Source organism: Hemiscyllium ocellatum, chromosome 19 (genome assembly GCF_020745735.1).
Source record: "Hemiscyllium ocellatum isolate sHemOce1 chromosome 19, sHemOce1.pat.X.cur, whole genome shotgun sequence".
NCBI classification, from domain to species: Eukaryota; Metazoa; Chordata; class Chondrichthyes; order Orectolobiformes; family Hemiscylliidae; genus Hemiscyllium; species Hemiscyllium ocellatum.
In genome coordinates this window covers 12,609,421-12,637,045 of record NC_083419.1, presented here as the reverse complement: position 1 = coordinate 12,637,045, position 27,625 = coordinate 12,609,421, and the positions used below count along the sequence as shown (strand labels likewise).

At 43.4% G+C, this 27,625-nt stretch overlaps 2 protein-coding genes and 2 non-coding genes across 6 annotated transcripts in view; 3 read left to right on the top strand and 1 right to left on the bottom strand.

Annotated features, from left to right (window-relative positions):
• The window catches only part of xpot (exportin, tRNA (nuclear export receptor for tRNAs)), a 55,891-nt gene extending 44,335 nt beyond the window's left edge, over nt 1–11,556 (bottom strand). Inside the window, exons 1-6 of one of the 3 annotated variants that reach the window (XM_060839238.1) lie at nt 11,492–11,556; nt 8,861–8,983; nt 7,307–7,389; nt 6,831–6,887; nt 3,791–3,860; nt 3,083–3,310 (exon numbers count right to left, since the gene is read on the bottom strand). In XM_060839238.1, coding sequence (XP_060695221.1) covers nt 3,083–3,310; nt 3,791–3,860; nt 6,831–6,887; nt 7,307–7,389; nt 8,861–8,920 — 498 coding nt within the window. In that variant the 5' untranslated portion in view covers nt 8,921–8,983; nt 11,492–11,556. Of the gene's footprint in view, nt 1–3,082; nt 3,311–3,790; nt 3,861–6,830; nt 6,888–7,306; nt 7,390–8,860; nt 8,984–11,491 lie in introns of those variants that run through there. The other 2 variants (XM_060839239.1, XM_060839240.1) reach the window with 2 other exon arrangements.
• A 560-nt stretch (nt 11,557–12,116) lies between these two features.
• Nucleotides 12,117–23,957, top strand: rpl18a (ribosomal protein L18a). The gene is made up of 5 exons (XM_060839237.1): nt 12,117–12,223; nt 14,137–14,316; nt 20,186–20,315; nt 22,182–22,291; nt 23,817–23,957. Exons 1-5 carry the CDS (start codon nt 12,206–12,208, stop codon nt 23,907–23,909), a joined length of 531 nt encoding a protein of 176 aa, XP_060695220.1. The 5' UTR covers nt 12,117–12,205; the 3' UTR covers nt 23,910–23,957.
• LOC132825083 (small nucleolar RNA SNORA68) lies at nt 13,938–14,069 on the top strand. The gene has a single exon (XR_009645747.1). It is a non-coding gene; the product is annotated as a small nucleolar RNA SNORA68 (small nucleolar RNA).
• LOC132825084 (small nucleolar RNA SNORA68) lies at nt 14,452–14,588 on the top strand. Its single transcript, XR_009645748.1, has one exon. It is a non-coding gene; the product is annotated as a small nucleolar RNA SNORA68 (small nucleolar RNA).
• Nucleotides 23,958–27,625: the final 3,668 nt, after the last annotated feature.

Sequence of the window (27,625 nt, the reverse complement as noted above, 5' to 3'; positions counted from 1 at the left end):
GTAAATTTAGAGGAAAAATAGGGTTGGGGAATGGATCTGGGTGGGTTACTTTTCAGAGGGTTGGTATGGACTTGTTGGGCCGAAAGGCCTGTTTCCACACTCTAGGGATCCTGAGATTCTATTACGTTTTGAGTTTTGCAAGTAGGGGGTAGTTTAGTAGGGTCAGTACATTGTCCATTAGAATAGAATAGACATTTATTGTCACATGTACGTTTACATGAAAAGTACAGTGAAAAGTTTTAAGTCTCCACACCACCAATATTAATTATGTATGACTTCTGTCATTAAAGTAATTCGCAGTTCAGTTACTTTAAGAAAGCAAAATAAATTGTTTGATATGAGCTGACACATCCCAACTGGCAGATATGTGCCACACAGTATCATTATTCACGTTTGATCAATAATATGCCCTTTGGTGGCCACAGCACCATTACCAGGGAATACCACAACAATTGCTCCTTCATACACGGTGGCATGAAACAACTGGTGCTCAAATTTGAGATTTTAATGGTTTTCAAAAATCTTATCCCTAACCTTGAAATTTGCCGTAACATTTTTCACATTTATACTTGAAATTACAAGTAGGAGGGGTAATGCATCCAATCTCTAAGCATTTAACATGTTTCTTTTCATCAGTTCTTCCAGCCCATTTTCATAAGGCTTTGTGCCGAGGTATAGTTCTGTTAGCATTTGTGTCCCGTCAGTACTTTATGAAGGTGGTTCATGGTACTTTATCATTACTCACAAACTGGAGTTCTAAAGGGGTCAGAATTATAGAACAAAATCAAACTTAAAACTGTACATAATGTGTGCACTCAGGGGAAACATTAAATTAGCTTTATTTTACACTTCTGAATGCGGTACTAAGTTGCCTGGAAATGTGTTATATGCATTTAAATGAGGCCTTTTTATAACCCTCGAGAGAAATAGTTCGATGTCTTAAAAAGGGCAGAATGAAGAAAAAAAACTGGGCTGTTGCCTAGAAACAGCCAATGTCCTGTAGCATGGGAGGACAGAGAAACAAATCCTTTCAGAAAGATTCATCCACAAGCTCTGAAGATACAGATTTCTTTCAGAGAGAGGAGCAGGTAATTCAAATAAAGATTCATAACAGCAGCAGTGCAGTTTAGCAGTCTCCAAAACATGCTGGGCAGAAGAGATGCTGGAAAGTCCCAGAAATTCCTTTTCCGCATCCTAATGTTTAAAGGAAATTTGAGCTGCACTGACGTGGTTTAAGAATCTCAGGAAAAGACACTAAGAAATAGCACTGAATGAACCACTTTACAGCCAGTCACTGAAGAGGGAACTTTCAAGCTAGAAATAGGGTTACCCTTAAACTGGCTGATCTGTCTGTTAAAGGACAAAAAGGTTGAATATTAGCTTTTGATATTTATGATGAGACCACATCAAATAATTCTTGCGTAGTGTAACATCATTCATTTATTTTTCATTTTGTGTAATATGTTCAATGTCCAATTACTATGGTACTCAAATTACAAGGTCTGTCAAATTTCATTTTGGTTTGAATGTGTTCAGTTGTACCAACTTTTACAGATGCACCAGAGAAAGCATTCTACATCATGGCTTGGTATGGCAATTGTTCCACCCAGGACCACTAAGAAACTATAGAAACCATCACGAAAGCCAACCTCCCATCCATGGGCCTCATCCACACTTCCTATTGCCATGGAAACCGGCCCTTCAGCCCAACAAGTCTACACCGACCCTCCAAAGAGCAATTCACCAAGGCCCATTCCCCAACATTTACCCCTTCACCTAACACTACAGGCAATTTAGCATGGCCAATTCACCTAACCTACACATTTTTGTACTGTGGGAAGAAACCAGAGCACCTGGGAGGAAACCTCACTCATACACGGGGAGAACGTGCAAACTCCACAGACAGTTGCCTGAGGCGGGAACTGAACCCGGGTCTCTGGTGCTGTGAGGCAGCAGTGCTAACCACTGTGCCACCCGAAAGGCTGTCAACAAAAACCTCTCCCACCTTAGTAATACTCTCTTACAACCTCTTCCATCAGATAGAAGACACAGAAGCTTGATCAAATGCACCAATTGCTTCAAAGACAGCTCCTTCCTTGTTATTACACTGAATGGACCTCTCCAATTTCAAATCTAATACTGATTTTGCTTTTGTGCACCTCCTATGTAGCTGTAACTTTATATGCCTTGCCCTGCCAAAACACACTATGATCTGGATGCCCTCGTTTATGTTCTGCCTGTACTGCTCGCAAAACAAAACTTTTCACTGTACTTAAGTACATGTGACAACAATAAATCAAAGTCAACTGGAATTAGAATGTCAATTACCTGCCTATTTGAGATCAATGCAGCAACTGTTTGATATTAAGTTATGGTGCTTCCAATTCAAATTACTTAAAATATTGTTGAAAACCTAAAAGATTTTTAAACTGTTATAATGATGCCTGATCCTCCTTCCAATTTCCCAAATTCTCAATTTTGGAATCTAGGAATAATACAATGTGAAATTCCTATTGCCAAAAAAAAAAGCAGCAGCATCAAGCAGTGTAACCAGAATTGGCAATTCCTCAGCAAGATTTATTTCAAATGTAAAAGTAGAAGTTATTTTACGCAAAGGTAAACAATTGTTTAAATTTCACTAGCTTCCAGAAACAGCTGTACATTCCTTTGACAGCACATTCCAAAAAACATCAGCTCAACCTCCTAACAAGGACAGATGTACGACAGTACCACCACCTGCAAGTCCCCTCCAAGCTGCACACCATTCTGACTTGGAAATTTAGTGTGATTCATTCACTGTGACTTGGTCAAAACCCAGGAACTCCCTCCCTAATACCTACACCACACTGAAGGCAGAAGAAATGACAGCTCATCAGCAACTTCAAAGGACAAATAGAAATGGAAAATAAATGCTGGCCAAGCCAATGGTACCCACATCCCAAGAGCAAAAGCAAAAATAAATCCAGTGACTATTGCCAAGCAAATTTATACACAAAATCACAACTGTCTAAGTCAATCACAGACTAGAGTAGAAATTAAGCTATAACAGATTATTCCAGCAAAAGATCAAAATTGTGCTCACCGTTCTTACCTCTGCTGTGTGAACAATGTCCCGATCCACTACTTCTGCATCGATAGCCATTAGGATTCGCAGGTAGAGATCAACTCCTCGTGGATTAAGGCCAACAACTGAGAGAATGTCAAAGAAGAACTTGGGCCACTTGGTAAGATACTCCGCTAGAAAAAGCATAGCAAAGACCTGAGCCGCTTTGTTGCGGATAAAAGTCTTCTCTGGATGTGGACTCACTGTCTGTGGAGGATAAAAGATAAATGTGGAAGGATTCAGTGTTTAAAGTAGACTTTAAAAGGATAATGGGCCGAGGAACTCTTATCCATGCTGTAAAACAAAACTCTGATGTTATGACCTCCCTCCTGCAGAATCTGGAGCATGTGGCAGGATGTGAAATCAAAAATCAATTTAGTTGAAGCATAATTGAGGAGATCCCAATTTTGCAAAGAGGTAACAGAATCAATTGTACCATCAGAATCAGTCAGCATACCAAAACTACCCCCCTACCCTTGGAAAAATAAGGAAGCCATTCAGCCCACCACTCTGCTGTCTGCTTAGAAAGCATACTGATTAGCCCTAACTCCCATTTCTCTATATAATAAACTTAACTGCTTGTGGGAACCAGAACCAATTTTGAAAATTCACACGCTCCTGGCCACATGCAAAGTTGAGAATTTTGTTCACTGAAGTAATGACAAATAAGACAGTAGCAGAACTCACTTGAGCCTGAAGCCATGTCATCATGGTCTGTCTGATAAGTTGTTGCTGTGCTCCAGTCAGAGCAGCATACCTGCAAAGTTAAAAGCCAAATCAGACTTTGTGCACTATGCTCATCAGACAAGTAAAATATTTAAGTAGCTTGCAGCAGGAGGCTATATTGAAGTACCACAAAATACATCACATTTTGAAAATGTCAGACATTACACTTGAATCAACATTTTACATGTGGATTATTTTGTTATTAAAGACTTGCATTTATAAACTGACCCATTATGCATGGATCCATGCACTTACAAGGTTGGCCCAGTCTCAATTTTCTCCTCTCCCAAACAGACTAATCCCAACAGATCCCTTTGTAGTACTATGGGATTCTTATTACAGTGCTATCCACATTTCTGTGTTATCTGCAGGAGGTCTGTGCCTCATACCCCGATGGATAACAAAGATTTAGCATAACCCTGACCCTTTCTCAACAGGGACCCCAAAGCAGTTCATGTCTGACAAAGCATAATTTTTGTAACACCATCATTAGTTAATACAGCAGTAACCTTGTGCACAGCAAGTCCCCACAAACAGTTATGTCACAAAGACCAATCAGCTTTAGTTACAGCGTGGGGAAACATTAGTTTGGACACCAGCAACAATTCCCCTGCTCTTCCAAGCAATCCAAGGGATCTGTTGCTTTGAGCTGCAGTTCAGTACCTCACCTGAAAGATGGCAACTTAGATACATAGATCTCTTCCAACAAGTGAGCACTTTTATCTTTAAATTATGGATTTTAAAAAAAGATATTTCATTGTGTGGGGTTTATTGCAATAGGCAACAGCCTCCAAGCAGACCCTTGAGATTTCTACTCCTACGTTAATACTCTTATAATAAAAAGGTACTGTCACACATTTCCTAAAATCAACAAAAAGCAGCATACTAAACACTAAAAAAGGCAAAATAAAAAATGTAGTTAGTAATTATTTTGCTGTTATTGGAATATCTATACCTACCATGTAAAGGATCACGACTCTGTACTAAACCAGAATCCGTGGATTGAGAAGATTATAACTGCACTCAACAAATTCAACATAATCAGAAACAGCAAACTAAAGACAGTCACCGAGTATTGTGTGTCTTGGTCAACTCTTAAATGGCATAATTTACTCCGCAGTTGCCCGGTCTCTTCACAGCTCTGCTTATATTTTACTTTGGAAGAGTTTATTCAATACCCTTTTGAAAGTTACTGCTCCCAGCACCCTTTCAGGCAGGACATTCAAGATTAGAATTTGCTGAGTTAAAATTAAAAAAAAATTCCCATTCTGTTCTCTTGGTCCAGGCACTTTTTGACATTTATTTTAAATGTGCCCTCTGGTTACTAATACTACTGTCAGTTGAAAATTCTTTAAATTTAATCTGTTAAAAATCCTCTTGGGGACACTGAAATAGGAACAGTAGACCATTGAGCCCTCAAACCTGCTCTGTCATTTAGGTTATCTTTAATATCTAGAAATCTAGATACACTCAGTGACAGAGTGACTGCGGAAACCCCTCCCTACCGGCATTATGGGTCAACCCACACAAGTGGACTACAGCAATTCAAGAAGGCAGCTCACCCCCACCTTCTCAAGGGCAAATTGAGATGGGCTATCAATGCTGACCAGCCAGCGATGCCCAAGTCCCACAAATGAATAAGAAAAAAAATTCCAAACTATTTAAAAGAGGCATTAACACAATGCTAGCGATAGCAGTGCAGTTTCTACATAGTATGAGCTAGTAATTGCAGGATGAACTTTCCAATATTATATCTTATATCCATAGATACAATGCATTATAAAAACCACGTAGAGTTATGTACAATAAAAGCCCACAGTTTGTGCACACACATAGTGGAATGCAATCCTGGAGAATGTTGCCATTGGTGAACATGGCAAATTGCACAGCTGCAGTGCACACTTTTACTTCAGGCAGCAGTTTTCTTTCCCTTTCTCTTTAAAGCTGCAGATAAGAGATTGGATTTATAAACGGTGAAAAGATAAACGGTAAATATTATATGGAAAGCAAATTCTCAAGTGGTGCATTTACCATAGGTTCACAAGTTTAAAAAATGACAAAGATGTGTTTTATTTTAGAATTGACAGAGCCATTCTTAAGAAATACTATAAAAGTAGCGTTCATGGATGTTTCTCAGTGTCTGTATTGCTTCCACTCTAATTACACTCTTTCTGACAAGACCCTTTAGTAATATCAAGGGAGATCTCAATTTCAGCATCCACTGCACCTGCAATGTACCATTGTTAAAAGCACTTGAATGGCATTCCGGTAGTAATTCATAATCAAAGAGTACTTATATTTCTATAAAAACGTTTCCCTACAAATTCCAAAGTAAGATCAATTTAGAACAGAAAATGTTAATTTGTAGGAATTGAACATTTCTGAAGAGACAGACATCGACAAAGCTTTCCACAATGTACTCACCAGGGCAAATACAAGGAAGCCAGATTTCAAACAATTATAACATTTTAAAGAGGGGAAAATGCTGCAAATGTGTTGCTGGTCAAAGCACAGCAGGTTAGGCAGCATCTCAGGAATAGATGCTGCCTAACCTGCTGTGCTTTGACCAGCAACACATTTGCAGCTGTGATCTCCAGCATCTGCAGACCTCATTTTTTACTCAAAGAGGGGAAAATAAAAGGTATCGAGCAGTTTGACAGTCAGCTGAGACCAGTCAAGGTATCACAAAGGAGAACACAATAGTGAACTTTATCTTAGTAGAACTATTGGCACAAAGTTATTCAGGCAGTGCTGCCCAATCACAAACCTACAACAATAGACATTTTGTTTAAAATATTTCATTGTGGTGGTGGATCTTTTAACTGGGGTTTCTCCTTTTTTCCACAGAAGCCATAGAATCAGAATATATGTTTTAATCAATGCCACTGCAAATAACTGTTTATAAACGTTGTGAAGACCAGGCTCCAGTTCAACACTTCACACCTTGGGTGTTCTGAAACAGAACACCAGCAGACACTATATATAACACAGTCACTCTTACCTGAATTTAATTTGATGTTCCAATACTTGAATACAAAAAAACTTTACATGGTCATCACTGTGGACAAGAAAAACAATTGCAGTTAGTTTAAAAACAAAAACTGAAATAAAAAAAAACTGGAAATCAAACAGAAACAAATTGGTGGAAAACCTCGGGTCTTGCAACATCTGTGGAGAGAAATCGGAGTTAATGTTTCAGATTCAGAACTGTTCTGAAGATGGATCACTGGACCTAAAACTTTAACCAATGCTGCAAGACCTGCTGAGATTTGCCAGCAATTTCTGCAATTCCAGTTAGTGGCTTTCTTGTTGAGATCCAGCACTAATTGCTCATAAACCTTACCCACCCGAAATTCAAAGTATGCATACTCCACAGTTTCCCACCCATTTGTCTCTAGCACACCAGTTAAGCTTCGTAAATCAAAGGAAAAATCTCTTTTGCTACAACGGTGAGTAGAAATGTCTGCAAATTCCTACCTGTATACTCCCTGTGCTAAAGCTTCAGCACACACTTGCCATGCATTCTGAGAGACCTTTAGCTGTTCAAAATACGCCAATGCCTAGAATATGGATCGAGAGAAAATACAGTTTTAATACAGTACTTTCATCCTGGATTAAGCAGACAGATACAAACAAGGGGAAAGGAAAGGTCACTTATCGAAATGCAGAACCTCCATAGGTTACACATGTAGGCTTGCTCTTAAGTGACCAATAATCATCTGCATGCCCAGACAGGAACTGTCAGCCAGCTATTTAACTCTGGAAGATATCACATTGGAGCTTTGAAATGCACAGTTTATGGAGGGATGGTACTGAGGCCAGATATAGAAGGGCACTGTCCTGTCCAAGATATGTTTTCCCAGACCTAACAAATAATCAGCCCCAGGACCTTTCTGTACATGAAGTTTAAAACAGAAATGCTTTTATCCATCAGGTCACTTGGATGCTCAGGTGCTAATTTCTAATGGGGAACAAAGCCATTTTCCTATGGACTATATTTTAGCCCTTTCCATTTCCCTGTGATCACAGCAAAAGAAAGGATGCTATGAGAATCAGCCATCATGTATAAACCTTCCAGAGAATGCCTTAAAATGTAAGGCACGTGGGATACTAAGCTACTTCAATAAAGCATACAAAATCAAGGTAGTTACATTAAACATAGATAAACACTAGTACAGCACTAGCAAGAGTACTGGGTCCAATTTGGAACTCAGCACTTGAGGATGTCAAGAACGTGAATATAATAAAAAAGGAGCAAGACAGGGGATGGTCTGAAGAGGAGGGAGGTGGTAACTGGAAGCAGCAAGAACAATGTTGCGTTTCCTTCTGACTTTGTTTAGTTTTTGTCATATTTGATACAGCAGCTACCTAGCACTTTTGAAGTCACAAACATTGTACGATCAGGGAGAGTGTTCTCTATGGAGTTGTCATCAGCGAATGCAAACGGTGCAAATTACCATATCATTCAGGGTGCCCCAAAGCACTGCACAATGAGCTCCATTCAAGTGCAGTCACGATTGTAATGTAGACAAATGAAAAAGCCATTTTGTACAGCACAGACAATGAAACAAATTTTCACTTCACTGATTCCAGGAGTGAGGGGATTACTTTTGAGGAAAGATTGGACCTGCAGTCACTGGAGTTTAGAAGAATATAAAGTGATCCTATTAAAACAGAACCTGTTTGCAAGCTGGGGACTGGGTGTATTCATTGCTTACTGAATATACAGGTTCATTGTTACTGTTTCATTGAGTATATTCAAGTCAGAGATTGACAGATTTCTAGACAATAAACCTAACAAGTGACTTGGGAATGAGATTGGGAAACAGCATCCAATGAGATGAGCCACAATCACAATGAACAGTGCAGCAGACTCGATGTACCAAGCCGACTGTTCCTCTATTCTTATTGTGCTACAGTCACCCATTTGTGTTACATTAACATCCTGCATCTCTTGACAAAATATTAAATTCCTCCCTAGACAAATCAAAACTGATTAGCTGGTATTTTAATTAGAGTTGTTTAACTCACCCTCTGTCTGAAACTTGCATCTGCATTTGGGTTCAAACCCAAAAGTGCTTGTTCATCCATTGCTGCCGTTTACCTTTTCTTGAAGGTAGGTTTGGTCTGTTTCCATTTACAGACTTTCCGCATCTGCCAATAGCAACAATAAAAAAGAAGCACATCAGATACTCAAATACAACATTAACAAAACTCAGCAGAAACGATTTGTGCTTTATCTTGCTACAGATTCTATTTGCCCACCATGTAAAATACTGTCACTAGCCGAAAACCAGTTATTGTGGCTTGGCTGAGGCAGGATGCTGTTACAGAGTATGATGCAATAGCCTGACTTCCAGAGACAAGTGTATCCTCAGCTTCTATTCGTGAGGACAGGAAATCAATCCTTAAAGGTGAAGTATCAGCAATTCATATTTCTGCAGAATAGGAAAAGTGTACGAAAGCAGGGACAAGACAATGATAGTCTACTTTTATTCAAAGCTGTCAGTACACCAACAGTACTTAGTCATAGAGCTGTACAGCATGGAAACAGACCCTCCAAACCAACGTGTCGTCCATACTGACCAGATATTCCAAATTGATTAGTCCCATTTGCCAACATTTGACCCATTTTCCTTTCTACCCTTCTACTCAACTATCCACCCAGATGCCTTTTAAAACGTTGTAATTGCAGCAGCCTCCACCACTTCCTCTGACAGTTCATCCCATACACACTCTGCAACGAAAAGGGTCCCCCCTTTAGATTTATTCCCTCTTGTGTTAAGACTCCCCTACCTTGGGAGGAAAAAAAACCTTGACCATTCACCCTAACCATGCACCTCACAATTTTATACACTACTGAAGGTCACCCCTCAGCCTCCAAAGCTCCAGCTAAAACAGCCACAGTCTATCCAGCCTCTCCTTATAGCTCAAACCCTCCTGTTCTTGCAACATCCTCATAAACCTTTTCCGAAACCTTTCAGGTTTAATAACATCCGTCGTATAATAAGAAGGTGGATGGTAGGGGAAGCGAGGGGGGGGGGGGGGGGGGGGGGGAAGCTGGGTGGCGGGGGAAGCAAGTGGGGGTGTGGTAGGGGAAGCGAGGGGGTGGTGGGTGGTAGGGGAAGCGAGTGGGGGGGTTGGGTGGTAGGGGAAGCAAGTGCGGGGGGTTGGGTGGTAGGGGAAGCGAGTGGGGGGGCTGGGTGGTAGGGGAAGCGAGTGGGGGGGCTGGGTGGTGGGGGGGCTGGGTGGTAGGGGAAGCGAGTGGGGGGGCTGGGTGGTAGGGGGGGCTGGGTGGTAGGGGAAGCGAGTGGGGGGGGCTGGGTGGTAGGGGAAGCGAGTGGGGGGGCTGAGGGGTTGGGGAAGCGAGTGGGGGGGCTGAGGGGTAGGGGAAGCGAGTGGGGGGGGCTGAGGGGTAGGGGAAGCGAGTGGGGGGGGCTGGGTGGTAGGGGAAGCGAGTGGGGGGGGCTGGGTGGTAGGGGAAGCGAGGGGGGGCTGGGTGGTAGGGGAAGCGAGTGGGGGGGGGCTGGGTGGTAGGGGAAGCGAGTGGGGGGGGCTGGGTGGTAGGGGAAGCGAGTGGGGGGGCTGGGTGGTAGGGGAAGCGAGTGGGGGGGCTGGGTGGTAGGGGAAGCGAGTGGGGGGGGGCTGGGTGGTAGGGGAAGGGAGTGGGGGGCTGGGTGGTAGGGGAAGCGAGTGGGGGGGGTTGGGTGGTAGGGGAAGCGAGTGGGGGGGGCTGGGTGGTAGGGGAAGCGAGTGGGGGGGGCTGGGTGGTAGGGGAAGCGAGTGGGGGGGGCTGGGTGGTAGGGGAAGCGAGTGGGGGGGGCTGGGTGGTAGGGGAAGCGAGTGGGGGGGCTGGGTGGTAGGGGAAGCGAGTGGGGGGGCTGGGTGGTAGGGGAAGCGAGTGGGGGGGCTGGGTGGTAGGGGAAGCGAGTGGGGGGGCTGGGTGGTAGGGGGCTGGGTGGTAGGGGAAGCGAGTGGGGGGGGCTGGGTGGTAGGGGAAGCGAGTGGGGGGGGCTGAGGGGTTGGGGAAGCGAGTGGGGGGGGCTGGGTGGTAGGGGGCTGGGTGGTAGGGGAAGCGAGTGGGGGGGGCTGGGTGGTAGGGGAAGCGAGTGGGGGGGGCTGAGGGGTTGGGGAAGCGAGTGGGGGGGGCTGAGGGGTTGGGGAAGGGAGTGGGGGGGGCTGAGGGGTTGGGGAAGGGAGTGGGGGGGCTGGGTGGTGGGGGAAGGGAGTGGGGGGGCTGGGTGGGGGGGAGCTGGGTGGGGGGGAAGGGAGTGGGGGGGGCTGGGTGGGGGGGAAGGGAGTGGGGGGGGCTGGGTGGGGGGGAAGGGAGTGGGGGGGGCTGGGTGGGGGGGGAAGGGAGTGGGGGGGCTGGGTGGGGGGGGAAGGGAGTGGGGGGGGCTGGGTGGGGGGGGGAAGGGAGTGGGGGGGGCTGGGTGGGGGGGAAGGGAGTGGGGGGGGCTGGGTGGGGGGGGAAGGGAGTGGGGGGGGCTGGGTGAGTGATAGGGGGATTGGGTGGTGGGGGGGGCTGGGGGAGTGAGGGGGGGGGGGGAGTTGGGTGACCGTTGGGGTGGACGGTGCATGGGGGGAGACAGACGGAGAGGGGATGGGCCTGTTGCTCGGTCCGGGATGGACGGGGAGCAGCGCTGGGTACTGCTCCTTTACCTTCCCCCTCGCTCCCCGGAGCCGGCGCCACCGCCTCGCGGCTTCAACTCCACCGGAAGTACGGGGCAAGGGCTGGGTCATGAACCCCGGAACTGATTCCGTTAAAATTAATTTTACTTGAAGGAATCGGTTTAAATTGTATTTTTAAATATATTTGTGAATGTGATCGATTTGAAGATGATAGGCGAGTTTTCACGACAAAATATGAAGCTGTATGAGAACGCAGACCTGATTGGTGCAAACTTATAATTGGATTGCAGATTTAGCTGAGTAAAACTAACTTCTGTTTGACCCATTGGAACTGTTTACATTTTAAAATATTTTAAATTTCATTTTTAACAACGCGGTATTCCTTTACTTTCTCTTTTATATCTCTAACGATGATAGACCGTCTCCGTCAATCTGACCAATCAGCTGCAGTGTTACATACTTATCTCCAACCCACTGGGGAGTTGGGACCAATCGAACGCCGTGTGCGTCTGCGTGTCCTCACTTCCGACAGGCATCTATGGGGGGCATCTAAACAAATCACCTGCAGCGTTCTAGGACGCCTCACTTACAGTAGTCAGGGAGTGCGGGGCATTCAGACCAATCACGTGTCGGTTGGCCCCAGGGGGTGGCGTCGTCACTTCCGGCGGCTGGCGGCGAAGCGGGTGAAGTCGGGTTGCTAGTGACGTCACGTCCTCTTTTCGGTGGCAGCGATCGAGCGGCGACATGAAGGCATCGGGCGTTGTAGGTTGAGGGAGTGCGAGCGGAATCTCTGGGCGGCGGCGGCGATGGGGTCTGGGGGGGGTTCGGTCCTTCAGAGAAGGGCGATTGTAACGTGCATGATCGGGGGAGAGGAGGGGGTTGTGAGGGTCCGGCGTCTGTGAAGCGGGGTTGTTAATGTCTGTCGCTTCAACATGGCCGCCGTGGCTCAGGGAGGGATGTAACCATGTGGTGGTGCTGGGCCCTGGGAGCAGGGAGTGCATCTCAGTGCTGCAGTCAGCACTAACCTTACATTAACCTGCAGCATAGGCAGCCCGGGATAGCAATGCACCTAACTACACGTTTACTTTATTTCATTCACGGGATATTACGCATTGCTGCCTGCGCCAGCATCTATTGTCCAGGCTACCATTAAGAATCAACATGTAGGTCATTCCGGGTAAGAAAGACCTATCCTTTCCCTCGAGGATATTAGTAAACCAGACGTCCATTTCCAACAACCGTCATTGTACTCTTAAGTACTGTTCTTTTTATTTTTAAAAATTGAATTAAAATTCTACTGTCTGCCAGGGATGTATTCAGCAAAACGTTACCGGGGTGCTTGGATTAATAGTTGGGTATTATGTACCATGCAGTAGCAGTATTTACAGTATTGCATTCCACAGAATAATAATTTTATGTACTCCATATGATAGTTCAGGCAGCATTCCTGATGAAGGGCTTATGCTCGAAACGTCGAATTCCCTATTCCTGAGATGCTGCCTAACCTGCTGTGCTTTAACCAGCAACACATTTTCAGCATTGCTGTGCACATCATTACAATGCACAAACTGTTTCAGGACTTAAAATATTATACACGCACACTATGTTAGCTTTCATACAGCTTTTAAGAACCCTGTTCTTAAATTCAGTTCACCAAGTCTGCAGCCATTGGGACAAACTTATTTCTTCTGATTAAAAGTGTATTTTTAAAATTTAAGTGAAAACAAAACTTTTGCTCTCTGTCTCCATGCAGATGCTACATAGCCTTAGTTTTTTAAAGCATTTATTTCTGATTTCTAACATTAGCATTCTGCTTTTCACTTAGAATTGATGCAAGTTGAAGAGTGTGGTTCTGGAAAAGCACAGCCAGTCACAGCATCCTAATGAGGGGCTTATGGTTGAAATGTTGATTCTCCTGCACCTCGGATGCTGTCTGACCGTCTGTGCTTTTCCAGCACCACACTCTTCGACTCTGATCTCCAGCATCTGCAGTCCTCACTTTCTCCGAATTGATGCAAGTACCAAGTTTTATAATTTACAAACATAATTCTCATGTTAAAACATTCTGGGAGAACACTTATGGATCTAGGCTGCATCTAAAGAGAGAAAGTTTTCAGCTGGTGATGTGTTTAATGGAGAGGAAATGTGGGCTGCTTATTAAAAAAGAGATTGCGAGAAGTACCAGTAGATTTGGCAGCCTTGCTGGAGGAAGAAACTAAAGTTCCTGTCCCAGGTCTCTGATTATGCATCTAGTTTCTGTCTTCTACAGATAGTAAGCATTTCTGGCCATATGGCATTTTCTATTTTAAAACTTCCAGTTGCCAGCGCTGTTGATTTGTTGGTGAAGGTAGAAAATTTTACATTTCACCGCAAAGATGCGGTGAAAATAAGGCTGTATGGTCATGCCACTGTAGTGCTGTCTACTTTCTGGTATCCAGCAGTCCAGTGACCAAAACAGCCATGTTTACTTTCTGGTATTGCACACAAAACCCAAAAGTCATTATGCTTCACTTTAATGCCTTTTTTATAGTGTGCAGAAATGAACAGTACCTTGTCGCCTTTTGAAACCACTCGTGTTTCATAAAGTGAAATTGAAGGTACTACATGGTTTGTCCTGGAGATGTGTAGTGTCTTTATTGTGAGTGATATTTTAATCTGTATTTTACACATTTCAGCTTAAGGAGTACAAGGTGATTGGGCGACGCATGCCGTCACCAAAAGACCCCAACCCTGCACTCTATCGGATGCGCATTTTTGCTCCAAATCACATTGTTGCCAAGTCTCGATTCTGGTACTTTGTTTCAATGATGAAGAAGCTGAAGAAGTCTGCTGGTGAAATTGTCTACTGTGGACTGGTAATTTCTTTTGGTTTAAAAGTGCAGATGTTTAAATGATTGATAATCTTGCTTTTCGGTCTCTCAAACATCCTGGTTTCAGTTGTTACTACTTCTGGTGTCCAGTGGCCCAAACAGCCATGTTTACTTTTTGGTATTGCACACAAAACCCAAAAGTCATTATGTTTCACTTTGTTAATGCCTTTTTTAAATCGTGTGCAAAAATGAACAGTATTTTGTCGCCTTTTGAAACCACTTGTGTTTCACAAAGTGAAATTAAAGGTACTACATGGTTTGTCGTGGAGATATTTAATGTCTTTGTTATGAGTGGTATTTTAATCTGTATTTTACACGTCATTTTGTTCCAGATTTAGGAAAGATTGCACTTTATGATCAGCTTTTACTGGATTTGGATTTGGATTTACAAATTGCAGAATGTGTTGTAAAATTGAATACTGGCAGATAGTTTTGGAACTTGCTGTGAATTATAAATTTTATCTGTTGAGTTTTATTGATAATATAGTGAAGGCATTCTCCCTCAGTATCCCTTCTGGCAGTGAGTTCAAGGCCTTCACTGCTGTTTTTCTTCACTCTTTCTACCAGTTGCTTTTAAATGTATAACTTCTCTGCTAAGGGAAATGCATCATTCTTATCCACTAATTTAAGACGCTAACCTGTGTATCTTTCTCTTGGCTTCCTCTGCCCTTTAAAAATACCCACGCTATCAAATCTTTCTTCGACTAAAACTGCCATGCATGTGTTCTCTGTACCTTCTAGTGAATTGCCACTTTACAATGTTACGCTTACCAGAACTGTATGCAGTGCTGTCGTTATGGATGAATTAATAGTTTATACTTTATACCAATATCAGTCTCTCTCCTTAGCTTGGCTGTAGTAAATTAGCGTGTATGCTTCATTATCTATCTTTTGCAGATTATTTGATAAGGTACCAACTTGGGGTGAGCACTGATGGAGAATTGATTAACAGCCAGTACAGAGGAGGGGTGAAATGGGTTATTTGTATAATCTTTGTGAATTACAAAGCCAAATCCATATTTGGTGCTATGCAAGACACTATTACACGAGATTCAGTATTTTGGTAATATATTGGTATTGATTGTGGATAGGTTAATGGACAGGAAGCAGCCCAAAACAACCCAGCCACTGATAGTATGGTTACCAACAGGGTAAGTGCTGGGGCCATAGCTGTTTGCAGTCTGTATCAATGAGATAAAAGAACAAAGAAAATTTACAATCCAGGAATAGGCCCTTTAGCCATCCAAGCCTGAGCAGATCCAAATCCGCTGTCTAAACCTGTCGCCCAATTCCTAAGCATCGTATCCCTCTGGTCCTCATCAACTCATGAATCCCACAGTGCCTGCCTCTACCACCTCTGCTGGCAACATGTTTCAAACATTGTCACTTTCTGTGTTAAGTACTTGCTGTGTGTATCCCCCTTAAACTTTTCACCTCTCACCTTGAAAGCATGACCTCGTTATTGAATCCTTCACCCTGGGAAAAAGCTTGTCTCTATCAACCCTGTCAATACCCTTCATGATTTTATAAACCTCAATCAGGTCACCCCCTCAATCTCTTTTTTTTCCTAATGAAAATAAACCTAACCTACTCAACCTCTCTTCATAGCTAGCGCCTTCCATACCAGGTAACATTCTCGTAAATGTTCTTTGCACCCTCTCCAAAGGTCGGTATCCTTTTGGTAAAGTGGCGTTCAGAACTGTAATCAGTATTCTAAATGCTGCCGAATCAATGTCTTGTACAATTTTAACATGACTTGCCAGCTCTTATACTCAATACCCCGTCCGATGAAGGCAAACATACTATGTGCCTTCTTCACCACTCTACCCACCTGTGTAGTAACCTTCAGGGTACAATGGACCTGCACTCCCAGATCTCTCTGCTCATCAACTTTTCCCAGGGCTCTTCCGTTCATTGTATAAATCCACCTAGAATTAGAATTTGCCTAAATGCATCACCTCCCATTTGTCTGGATTGAACTCCATCTGCCACTTTTCTGCCCAACTCTCCAGTGTATTGATAATCTCCTGAATTCTTTGACAGTCCTCTATGCTTTCTGCTACTCCACCAATCTTTACGTCATCTGCAATCTTGTTGATCATAACAGTGCCCTCTTCCAGGTCATTTATGTATATTATAAACAACAGTGGCCCCAGCACTGACCCCTGTGGAATGCCACTGGTCACCTTTCTCCATTTTGAGAAACTCCCTTCAACTATAACTCTGTCTCCTATTGCTCAATCAGTTCTTTATCCACCTAGCTAGAACACCCTGCACACTGTGACTTCACTTTCTCTATTAGCCTACCATGGGGAACCTTTATCAAACGCCTTAAAGTCCATGTATATGACATCAACAGCCTTTCCTTCATTGTCAACTTGATCACTTCCTCAAAGAACTCTATTAGTTGGTAAGGCACGATCGCCCTTACGCAAAACCATGTTGTCTGTCACTGATAAGTCCATTCCTTTCTAATTATAAATAGATCCTATCCCTCAGTACCTTCTCCAGCAACATTCCCCCCACTGGTTTGTAGTTACCCGGAATATCCTACTACCCTTGTACAGTTATCAGTTAACTGAGGAAGCTTAATTTGCTAAATTACATAGGAATTAGACAGAAGGACATGACGGTCAAAGTGTGATCAGACAGGAAAATGGCAGAATACAATGTGGGGAAAGTATGACGTTATCCAAATTGGAAGGAAAATTATTAAAATGATAGCTTTTGAACGGTGAGGAACTGGAAAAGGTGGCATTGAGAGGAATGTTGGGGCCTTTATTACAAAATTGATGTGCAGGTACAACAACCCATTCAAAAGGCAGATTATAAGTTAACTCTTATGGTGAGAGTATTAGAATACAGGAGTGAAGATGTCTTATTGAAATAGAGGATCCTCAATAATCTGACATTCAATTAACTGAATTTCAGATTATCTGAACAACTTCACAACCCCAAGCGAAATAACCCCCCCAACCGCTCCATGTCCTTTGGATAACCAAGGTACCTCTGTAATGTCAGACCATACCTAGTGTACTCTATACACTTCTCTTTACCCAGGAAAAATATCTAGTTTAGAAGGATTCATTTGATCTCCCTTTTCTGCGTGAGTGCAGCTCCAACAAAGAAGCTCAATGCCCCCATTAGGACAAAGCAGTTTTGATGATTTGTACCCAATCTGCACTTTTGACAATCTCTCTACCTATTATTGATGCACTGCGGCAGCCGTTTACACCATCCGCAGGAAGCACTGCAAACATTTACAAAGGCAGTACCCTTCAAACCCTCGACCCCCTCCCCGCCCGCCAAGAAGGACAAATGCAGCAAATACATGGAAGTGCCATCACCTGTGTGTTCCCTTCCAAGCCATGTGCTATCTTGCCCTGGAACTATATCATACTCCTTCAGTGTTGCTAGGTCAAAATCCTGAGACGCCATCGCTTTGTGTCTGTATGTACTCCTCATGGGTTGCAGCGGTTGAAGAAGGCAGCTGACCACCACCATCTAGAGGACATTTGGGGATGTGCGATAAATGCTGGTTCAGCCAGCTCCCATGATTGAATTTTCAAAAAATCTGCTGGTCTAAATCTTAACTGGCAGTCTGTCTGTTATAGAATAGAAGCGCAGGAGTCGATCATTTGGCCCTTTTGATCTTGCCCTGTCATTCGGTGTAATCATGATTGCTCATCTAATTCAGCTTCTAATTTCTCTCCATATTTTTTAATTCCTTTAGTCCTAAGAAGTATATCTAGATCTTAAAAGTCACCTGATGAAGGAGCAGCGCTCCGAAAGCTAGTGTACACCCAATTAAACCTGTTGGACTATAACCTGGTGTTGTGTAATTTTTAACTTTGTACACGCCAATCCAACACCAACATTTCCAAATGATAGATCTTTCTTGCGAGTCTCCAATGTTTTAACCACAACAGTCTCCTCAAGCAGAGAACTCCTCAAGTTAATCATTGTCTGGGTGAGGAAATTTCTCATCTCACTATCAAATGGCTTTTCTCTTTCCCTTCAACTGGGACCCCTGGTTCTAAACTTCCTGGTCATCATGAACATCTTAAGTGTACCATGTGTAGTTCTGTTGGGATTTCATTGGATTCTAGAAGATCACCCATCTGCCACCTTGTTCTTTATCAGTGAATATAGTTCTAACTGAATCAGTCTCCCTACACATCAGTGCTGCCATACCCAGTGACACCCATGTTACAGTGAAAAAAAACTGTAGTTTGGTGCTTCAGCCCATCTGACCAATCAGGAACTTTGTGCAATCTCAAGTTTTCCTCCTCACTAACCACAAGCCACTTTTTATTATCATCTGCAAACTACTTCTAGCTTTACATTTTAATCCAGTCTGAGCTGGCAGGTTCCTTTCCAGCTTAGTGAGCAAACCTGCTTCCAGAATCTCAACCTGAGCTACAAATCTTCTCAAAACTCTCAACCTTTTTAACAAAGAAATAGGGGTGTGAATGCATTTTTCCCTATCGATTATTTTAACTTACATTGAACTGCTTCTGCATGTAATGTCTTTGTGAATAATAGTCTTTTCACTGGCTGAATTATGCCTCCTGTCGTGGTCTTGAAATGAATATAGTTTTTCTAATTTCTGATTTTATATGGTTAAATTTCTTAAGCTGACCATTGCTTTTTGTCATTTATCTAAATAATTTGGATGTGATTATGAGGTATGGCAAGTAAGTTTGCAGATGACACCAAAATTGGTGATATAGTGGATGGTGAAGAAGCTCATTTCAGAATACAGTAGGATCTTGATATATTTGGTTGGGGGAGGCCTGAATTAGAGTGGTGCTGGAAAAGCCAGCAGGTCAAGCAGCGTCCGAGGGGCAGGAAAATCGACGTTTCGGGCAAAAGCCTTTCAGAAATAGATGCAGGGAGCCTGCAGAGTGGAGAGATAAATGAGAGAGGGGTGGGCTTTTGTTTTTGATCAGATGGGCCAATGGACAGAGGAGTGGCAGCTGGAGTTTAATTTAGATATGTGAGGTGTTGTATTTTGGCAAGACAAACCAGGGCAGAACTTACACATTTAGTGCTAAGGCACTGGCCATCTAGGGGCGCAGCTGCATTGTTCCTTGAAAGTGGCGTTACAGGTAGACAAGGTGGTGAAGAAGACATTTGTTATACTTGCCTTCGTTGGTCATAACACTTAATGTAGGAGTTGGTAGGTCATGTTGCGGCTGGACTGGATATTACTTAGGTCACTTTTACGATACTGCATACAATTCTAGTCTCCTTGCTTTAGGAAAGATGTTGTGAAACCTGAAATGGTTCAAGAAAGATTTAGAATGATGTTACCAGGACTAGAGGGTTTGAGTCTTGGGAGAGGCTGAACATGCTGGGCTTTTTTCCCCTTGAGGTGGAGGGAGGGTGACTTTTTTTTTGGGAGGTTTAAAAAAAAATCATGTGGGGCTTGGAGAGGGTGAGTTGAACTGAAGGATCTGTTTCTGTGCTGTATAGCTCAATGATTACTGCTTTCTCTCGAAATGATGCACCGGCCTTGAGTTTGGAGCCATATTGGAATTGTTTTTTCCCATCTCTCATCATTGCGCTGGCTTCCATTCTAATTTTTAAATTACTTCAATTGCATTAAGAATGTGTCTCAAATCTTTGGCATATGTCTGAGACTGTTGCTCCAATTCTATTTCTGTTTCAAATAGTTTCAAAACTGAATCATATGCCTGAAGAGCTGATAACTGTAGTGTATCATTCTGAGCCATATCCCCAAAGCTGGGAGATTGGGAAGCATGGTCTGGTTTTATTTCTTAATTTGAGAGATCTGAGACCAGGATTCTTTGCATTGAACGTTACTAATAGCTTTGTTTAATTGTTATAGGTTTTTGAGAAATCGCCAGTAAAAGTGAAGAACTTTGGTATCTGGTTACGCTATGACTCTCGCAGTGGAACCCATAATATGTACAGGGAGTACAGAGACCTGACCACTGCTGGTGCAGTCACCCAGTGCTGTGAGTAGTTTTATGTTATATGTGGTAACATTTAGGTTCTGTCCTAATGCAGTAACGTGGAGTACAGATATTAAAGCTGCAATGGGCTGTTGCTGCACATCAATCATTTTGCCCAGTTCTCCATCTGTCCAACTCTCACCACCCTGATTTCCACCACCAGGAGGGTCCTGAATCCATTCCATCTGTCTCTGCAGCTGAACCCACCCTGAAAAGAATCCAAGCTGTTGTGACAGCAAACACTGCGCATTATCAACTGTAAATGATTATAGAAGAGATTTTAGTGGGAATCTCCTGGCCTTTTCTTCTACCCATAGCGTGTCAGAATAGTTTGCAGGTTGGTATTCAACCAGTTCAGTTACATTACAAATGCACCTTCATGTCATCAAATCCTGAAATGGAAAATGGGCCTGTAGCTTCTGTCTCAGAGGCATTAATGCTTTCCTGTTACTGGAATTTGTTAAAACTGTTAGTTTCAACAGCTTTAAACTGTTGATGCATTATCCAGATGGTGCTTTGTGATCATATCCAGGGTAGCTAAAGCTACTTAATGCAAGAGCATATTGGGATTGTGTTGTGCACAACTTATTTTCTGTTCAGAAGAAGGGTCACTGGACCCAAAACATTAACTCCACTTTCTGTCCATGATGCTGCCATGCCTGCTGAGTTTCTCCAGTACTTTCTGTCTTTGTTTCTTATTTCCATCATCTGCAGTTCTTGTTTTTTTTCCCCTGGAGCTATGAATGTGAAAGCACCACTAGCACCAATGCCCTGCTTTTCCAACAACTGAAAGCAAAACATATGTCTGACCTAGACTCCCATGTGTAGATCACAATATCCAGAAGTCCTACCACAAACAGGGGGCCATATGTTTGTTAAAAGTGACATGTACCTTAATGGTATGCACCCAATGTGGTCACAATAGCAGAATTACTTTGATTTAGGTGATCAGTCATCTGGTGTTAACTGCTTGCTCAATTTTACTGTTTTAGTTTGAGTCCTTGTCAGCTCTGTGTGTCTAATGTATAATTGTTACTTTTGAATGCAACTTTCCCCATGGTGTTTGGAATTTATAGATCTTGTGGGGCTTTTAAAATCATTCTGAGCATCAATGGCTGTCAACATTTATTGCCAAGCCTGATTATCCTTGAAGCAATGTTGAGCTGCCACTTTGAGATACTGCAGTCTAAGTAGATTCACAACGTCATAGGGAAGGGTTTTGTCCTGGTGGTACTGAAGGAACAGCGATATATTTCCAAGACGGGATGGTAAATGGCTTAGAAATTGCAGGTTCCTATGTATCTGCTGTCCTTTTCACTGCTGGATGGTAGTGGTCATGGGTTATGAATATCCTGTCTAAGGGACCTTGATGAATTTTACTGAGTTGGTAGTGGAGGGAGTGAATGTTTGTGGATGTGGTGCCAATCAAGCAGGTTGTTTTGTCCGGGATGGTATGAACCTTCTTGTGTTGTTGGAATTCAGTCATCCTGAGTTGTACCTTGTAGGTGGTTGATAGGCTTTGGGGAATTGGAATGGTGATCCCATTGAGTATCAAGGGGCAATGCTTCAACTCTCTCTTGTTGGGAATGGTCACAGCCTAGCACTTCAGTGAGAGATGTCTTCAACACTTTTATTCAAAGGAACTATATTAAAATGAGGATCTGTTGGTCACCACAGCCACCTAATAAGAATGCTTTAAAAAATTGGATCCCAAATGGCTCTGTAGTATAAAGACATGGAGAGTGACTGGCACTTTAAGTTTCCTCTAGTTTCATACGTAATTGGAACAAAACCTTGTACATGCAGATTGAGGTGTTATTTATTTATTTTTGGCTTTCTTACACATTCTTTATTTTCAATTCTTTGCAGACCGTGATATGGGAGCACGTCATCGTGCTCGTGCTCACTCCATTCAGATCATGAAAGTCGAGGAGATTGCATCAAGCAAATGTCGCCGGCCCGCTATTAAGCAGTTCCATGTAAGTATTAATAAAGTACATGGTGTCCTAGTTCAGAGACTTGGGTCTTCTGCTTATCTTCACCATGGACACCCAGTCCCTGTACATGTCCATCCATCCTCCATGACGAAGGCCTCCAAACTCTCTTGTTTCTTCCTTTCCCGCTGACCTAACCAGTACCCTTCCACTGACACACTCATTTGATTGGCTGAACTTGTCCTCGCCCTCAACAATTCCTTTTTTTTGAATCCTCCCACTTCCTTCAGACCAAAGGGGTAGCCATGGGCACCTGCATGGTTCCACGCCGTGCTGGTCTCTTCCTCGGGTACGTGGAACAGTCTGTCTTCCGTAGTTACACTGGCACCATTCCCCACCCTTCTGCTATATTGATGACTGTATCAGCACCATCTCCTGCTCCTATGAGGAGGTTGAACAGTTCGTCAACTTCACAAACACCTTCCACCTTGATCTTAGGTTTACCTGGACCATCTCCCTCCCCTTCCTGGACCACTCCATCTTCATTTCTGGCGGCCGACTCAACACTGACATCTAATTCAAACCCACCGATTCCCACAGATACAGATAGCTGAACGACATCTCCTCCCACCCTTTCTCTTGTAAAAGTGTTATCCCTTACTCCTAATTCCTCTGCCTGTACTGCATCCACTGCAGAACATACCAAATGGCCTGCTGCTTCAAGGACCACAATTCCCCCACCCACATGGTCAACATATCCTGCAGCACAACTCCTCCACCTTTGAACCCCATTCCCCAACCACAACAAGATAGTATCTCCCAGTCCTCGCCTCCCACCCCATCAATCACCGAACACCTCATCTACTGTGTCCGTTGCTCTTGATGTGGTCTCTACGTTGGGGAGACAGGTACCAACCTGTGGAATGTGTCAGAGAACATCTCTTCAACACACTCACAAGCAACCCCACTGCCCTGTGGCTGACCACTTCAGCTCCCCCTCTCACTCCACCAAGGACATGCAAGTCCTGGGCCTCCTCCATGACCAAATCCTAGCCACCCAATGCCTGGAGGAAGAACACCATCTGTTCCGCCTTGACACTGTCCAACCACATGGCATTAATTTCGATTTCACAGGTTCCTCATTTCCCTCCCCCCACCTTATCCCAGACCCAAACCCCCTCCAAAAAAAAAACTCGGCACTACCCTCTTGAACTGTCCTACCTGTCCACCTTCCTTCCAACCTATCTGCTCCACCCTCCAGCCTGATCTATTACCGTCTGCCTCCACCTTCATCTAACTATTGCCTTCCAAGCTACCTTGCCCGTTCTCCCCTCCTCACCCCCCACCCATTTATCCCTCAGCACCCTACCCCCCCCTCCAAAGTTCCTGATGGAAGAGCTTACGCCTGAACCGTTGGCTCCCCTGTTCCTTGGATGGTGCCTGGCCTGCTGTGCTTTACCAGCACCACCTTTTTTTGACTCTGTTCTTCAATATGTGCAGCCCTCACTTTCTCCTCTTCTGCTTATGAGCTTGAGTTGGTCCTGATTGTATTTGTTCGACTGTTTTCCAGAATTCCAAGATCAAGTTCCCTCTGCCACACAGAATCCTGCGTCAACAGCACAAACCACGTTTCACCACCAAGAGACCAAACACTTTCTTCTAAAATGTTTTAATTTTTGGAGCTGCATTAAAATAAAAAGTGTCAATGACAGATTCTGGTGCTTGCATCCTCCTTGAGCAATACATGATGTTTGTATGCTGCAAGTGCATCATATTAGGCACTGAAACGATGCTGCTGATCATCCGGTGTCGGTAGTCTAAGGGTACACACTATGCCATTTAGGACTGAGGTGAGGGGGCATTCCTTGACCTGGAGAGTGTTGAGTTTGTGGAATTATGTGTTAGAATGTTTTCAGTGAGAGTTCGATATAGCTCTTGAGGTTAAAGGGATCAATAGATATAGGAGAAAATGGGAACAGGATATGGAGTTGGATGATCAGCATGATCATATTCATTGGTGGTGTAGGCTTGAAGGAAGTGTTCCTGCACTTACTTTCTGTGTTTAAAATGACGCATGATGATCTTGAATGGCAGAGCAAGCTCGATAGACTGAATTGCCAACTGCTACTCTTGTTTTATGACCGTTGTATCAGTATCCAGAAATGCTTTCTTTGATTAAGTTAAAATGCACACTACCTTTTAATAACTGGACGTTGGCAGTTAACATAAAGAACAATTCCAAAATGTTCTGCAAGCACAATGATGAATGTGTGGTAAAAAGAGGAGTGGGCTGATTAATGGATCATAGAGTCAAAGAGATATACAACAGGAAAATAGACCTTCTGGTCCAATATGTCCATGCTGACCGGATATCCTAACCTAATCTACTCCCATTTGTCAGCACTTGGCCCATATCCCTCTTAACCCTTCCTATTCATGTACTCCTCCTGATGCCTCTTAAATGCTATAATTATATCAGCCTCCACCACTTCCTTTGGCAGTTCATTCCACACCCGCACCACCCTCTGTGTGAAAAAGTTGCTCCTTAGATCCCTTTATAAATTTTTCCCTTCTTGCCCTAAACGTATGCCCTCTTGTTCTGGACTCCCCCAATCTTGGAAAAGACCTGTCCGTGCCCCCCATGGTTTTATAAATCTCTATAAGGTCACCCCTCAGCCTCTGACGCTCCAGGGAAAACAGACCCAACCCTTTCAGCTTCTCCCTTTTGCTCAAATCCTCCAACACTGTAAATCCTTGTAAATCTTCTCTGAACCATTTCAAGTAGCCTAACCAATGTCCTATACAGCCACAGCATGACCTTCCGACTTGTAAACTCAGTGCTCTGACGAATAAAGGAAAGCATACTAAATGTCTTCTCTATCCTACCTACCTGTGACTCTACTTTCAAGGAACTATGAACCTGTATTCTAAGGTCTTTGAGCTTATCAACGGTCCTCAGGATCTTACCATTAAGTGTATGAGACTTCATCTAATTTACCTTTCCAAAATTGGCAACTCTCAGTTATCGAAATTAAATTGCATCAGTCACCCCTCAGCCCATGTGATCAAGATCCCATTGTACACAGAGGTAACCTTCGCTGTTCATGACACCTCCATCTGCAAACTTACTAACTATACCTCTTATGTTCACATCCAACTTGTTTATGTAAAGTCAACTGGTCACAAACTTCCAGTCTGAAAGGCAACTCTCCAATACCACCCTCTACATCCAAGCCAGTTCTGTATCCGAATGGCTAGTTTTCTCTATATTTCATGAGATTTAACCTTGCCAACCAGTCTACCATGAGGAACCTTGTCGTACACCTTACTGAAGTCCATATAGATCATAGCCAACGCTCTGCCCTCACCAGTCCTCTTTGTTACTTCAAAGTTAGTGAGACATGATTTCCCACACACAAAGCTAAGTTGACAATCGCTAATCGGTCCTACCCTTTCCAAATACCTGTACATCCTGTCCCTCAGGATTCTATCAGCAACATGCGCATCACCGATGACGGGCTCACTGGTCTCTAGTTCCCTGGCTTGTCCTTGCCACCTTTCTTAAATAGTGGCACCACGTTAGCCACCCTCCAGTCTTCTGGCACCTCATCTGTGACTATCGACGATCCAAATAACTCAGCACAGGCCCTAGCAATCACCTCTCTAGCTTCCCACAGAGTTCTAGGGTACACCTCCTCAGATCTGGGGATTTATCCACTTTTATGCATTTCAAGACATCCAGCACTTCCTCCTCTGTAATTTGGACATTTTTCAAGCTGTCACTTTCTATTTCCCCACAATCTGTCTCCCATGACCTCCACGGTAAACGCTTATGCAAAATACTTATTTCGTATCTTCCCCCATCTCCTGCCGTTCCACACATAGGCTGCTTTGCTGATCTTTGAGGGGCCCTGTCCTCTCCCTTAGTTACCCTTTTGTACTTAATGTATTTATGGAATCCCTTTGGATTCTCGTTAACACTGTTTGCCAAAGCTATCTCCTATCCCCTTTTTTTGCTCTACTGCTTTCCCTCTTAAGTATACTCCTACTGTCTTATAGTAGTTAAAGGATTCACTTGAGCTCTACTGATCAGAGCATACCTGATATGCTTCCTTTTTCTTAACCAAAACCTCAATTTCTCTAGTCATCCAGTATTCCCTATAGCTCTCAGTCTTGCCTTTCTCTCTGACAGTAGCATGCTGTCTTTGGACACTCGTTATCTCATTTTTGAAGGCTTCCTATTTTCTAGCGTGCTTTTACCTGCCCCCAATCAACTTTTGAAAGTTCTTCCAAATACTGTCAAAATTTAGAACTTTAACTTTTAGATCTGGTCTATCTTTTTCCATTGCTGTTTTAAAACTAATAGAATTATGGTCGCTGGCCCCAAAGTGCTCCCCCACTGATACCGCAGTCACCTGCTCTGCCTTATTTCCCAAGAGTAGGTCAAGGTTTGCACCTTCTCTAGTCAGTACATCCACATACTGAATCAGAAAATTTTCTTGTATACACTTAAGAAATTCCTCTCCATCTAAACCCTTAACACTATGGCAGTCCCACACTGTTTGCAAAGTTAAAATCCCCTAACATAACCACCCTATTATTCTTACAGATAACCGATCTCTTCACAAATTTGTTTCTCAATTTCCTGCTGACTATTGGCAGGTGTATAATACAATCCCAATAAGGTCATCATCATTTCTTTCTTATTTCTCTGTTCCACCCGAATAATTTCCCTGAATGTATTCCTGGAATAACTTCCCTAAGTACAGCCATAATGCTATCCCTTATCAAAGACCCCACTCCTCTTCCTCGCTTGCCCCCCATTTCTATCCTTCCTATAGCATTTGCATCCTGGAACATTAAGCTGCCAGTCCATCCCTGAGCCATGTTTCTGTAATAGCTAAAATATCCCAGTCCCACGTTCCTAACCATGCCCTAAATTCATCTGCCTTCCCTGTTCGGCCTCTTGCATTGAAATAAATGCAGTTTAATTTATCAGTCCTACCTTGTTCTCTGCTTTGTTCCTGCCCACCCTGACTGTTTGACTTGCTTTCTTTTCTCAACTGTCCCAGCCTCAGATTGATCTCTTTCTGCAGTATTGCCCCGGGTTCCCCCCCCCCGCCCAAACATTTTACAAGTTTAAATCCTCTTGAGCAGCTCCAGCAAATCTCCATGCCACTACATTAGTCCCCTTCTAATTCAGGTGCAATCTGTGACCCAGAGAGAATTTACATATTAATGTAGGACTGAGGTGGTAAATGAATGTTTTACATCTACCTTAACCTTTGAGGTATTTACTGCTAAGTGCATGGTGACAAAGGAGAAAACTTAGTCATTAGGAGGGTTTAAAATTGATAAGGCGGTAGTGGATAAGCTGTC

What these genes read in the sequence shown, in the direction of transcription:
- rpl18a (XM_060839237.1), top strand. An exon ending in AAATTGTCTACTGTGGACTG is followed by an intron (nt 14,317 to 20,185) that starts GTAATTTCTTTT and finishes TAATTGTTATAG; the next exon opens with GTTTTTGAGAAATCGCCAGT. An exon ending in TGGTGCAGTCACCCAGTGCT is followed by an intron (nt 20,316 to 22,181) that starts GTGAGTAGTTTT and finishes AATTCTTTGCAG; the next exon opens with ACCGTGATATGGGAGCACGT.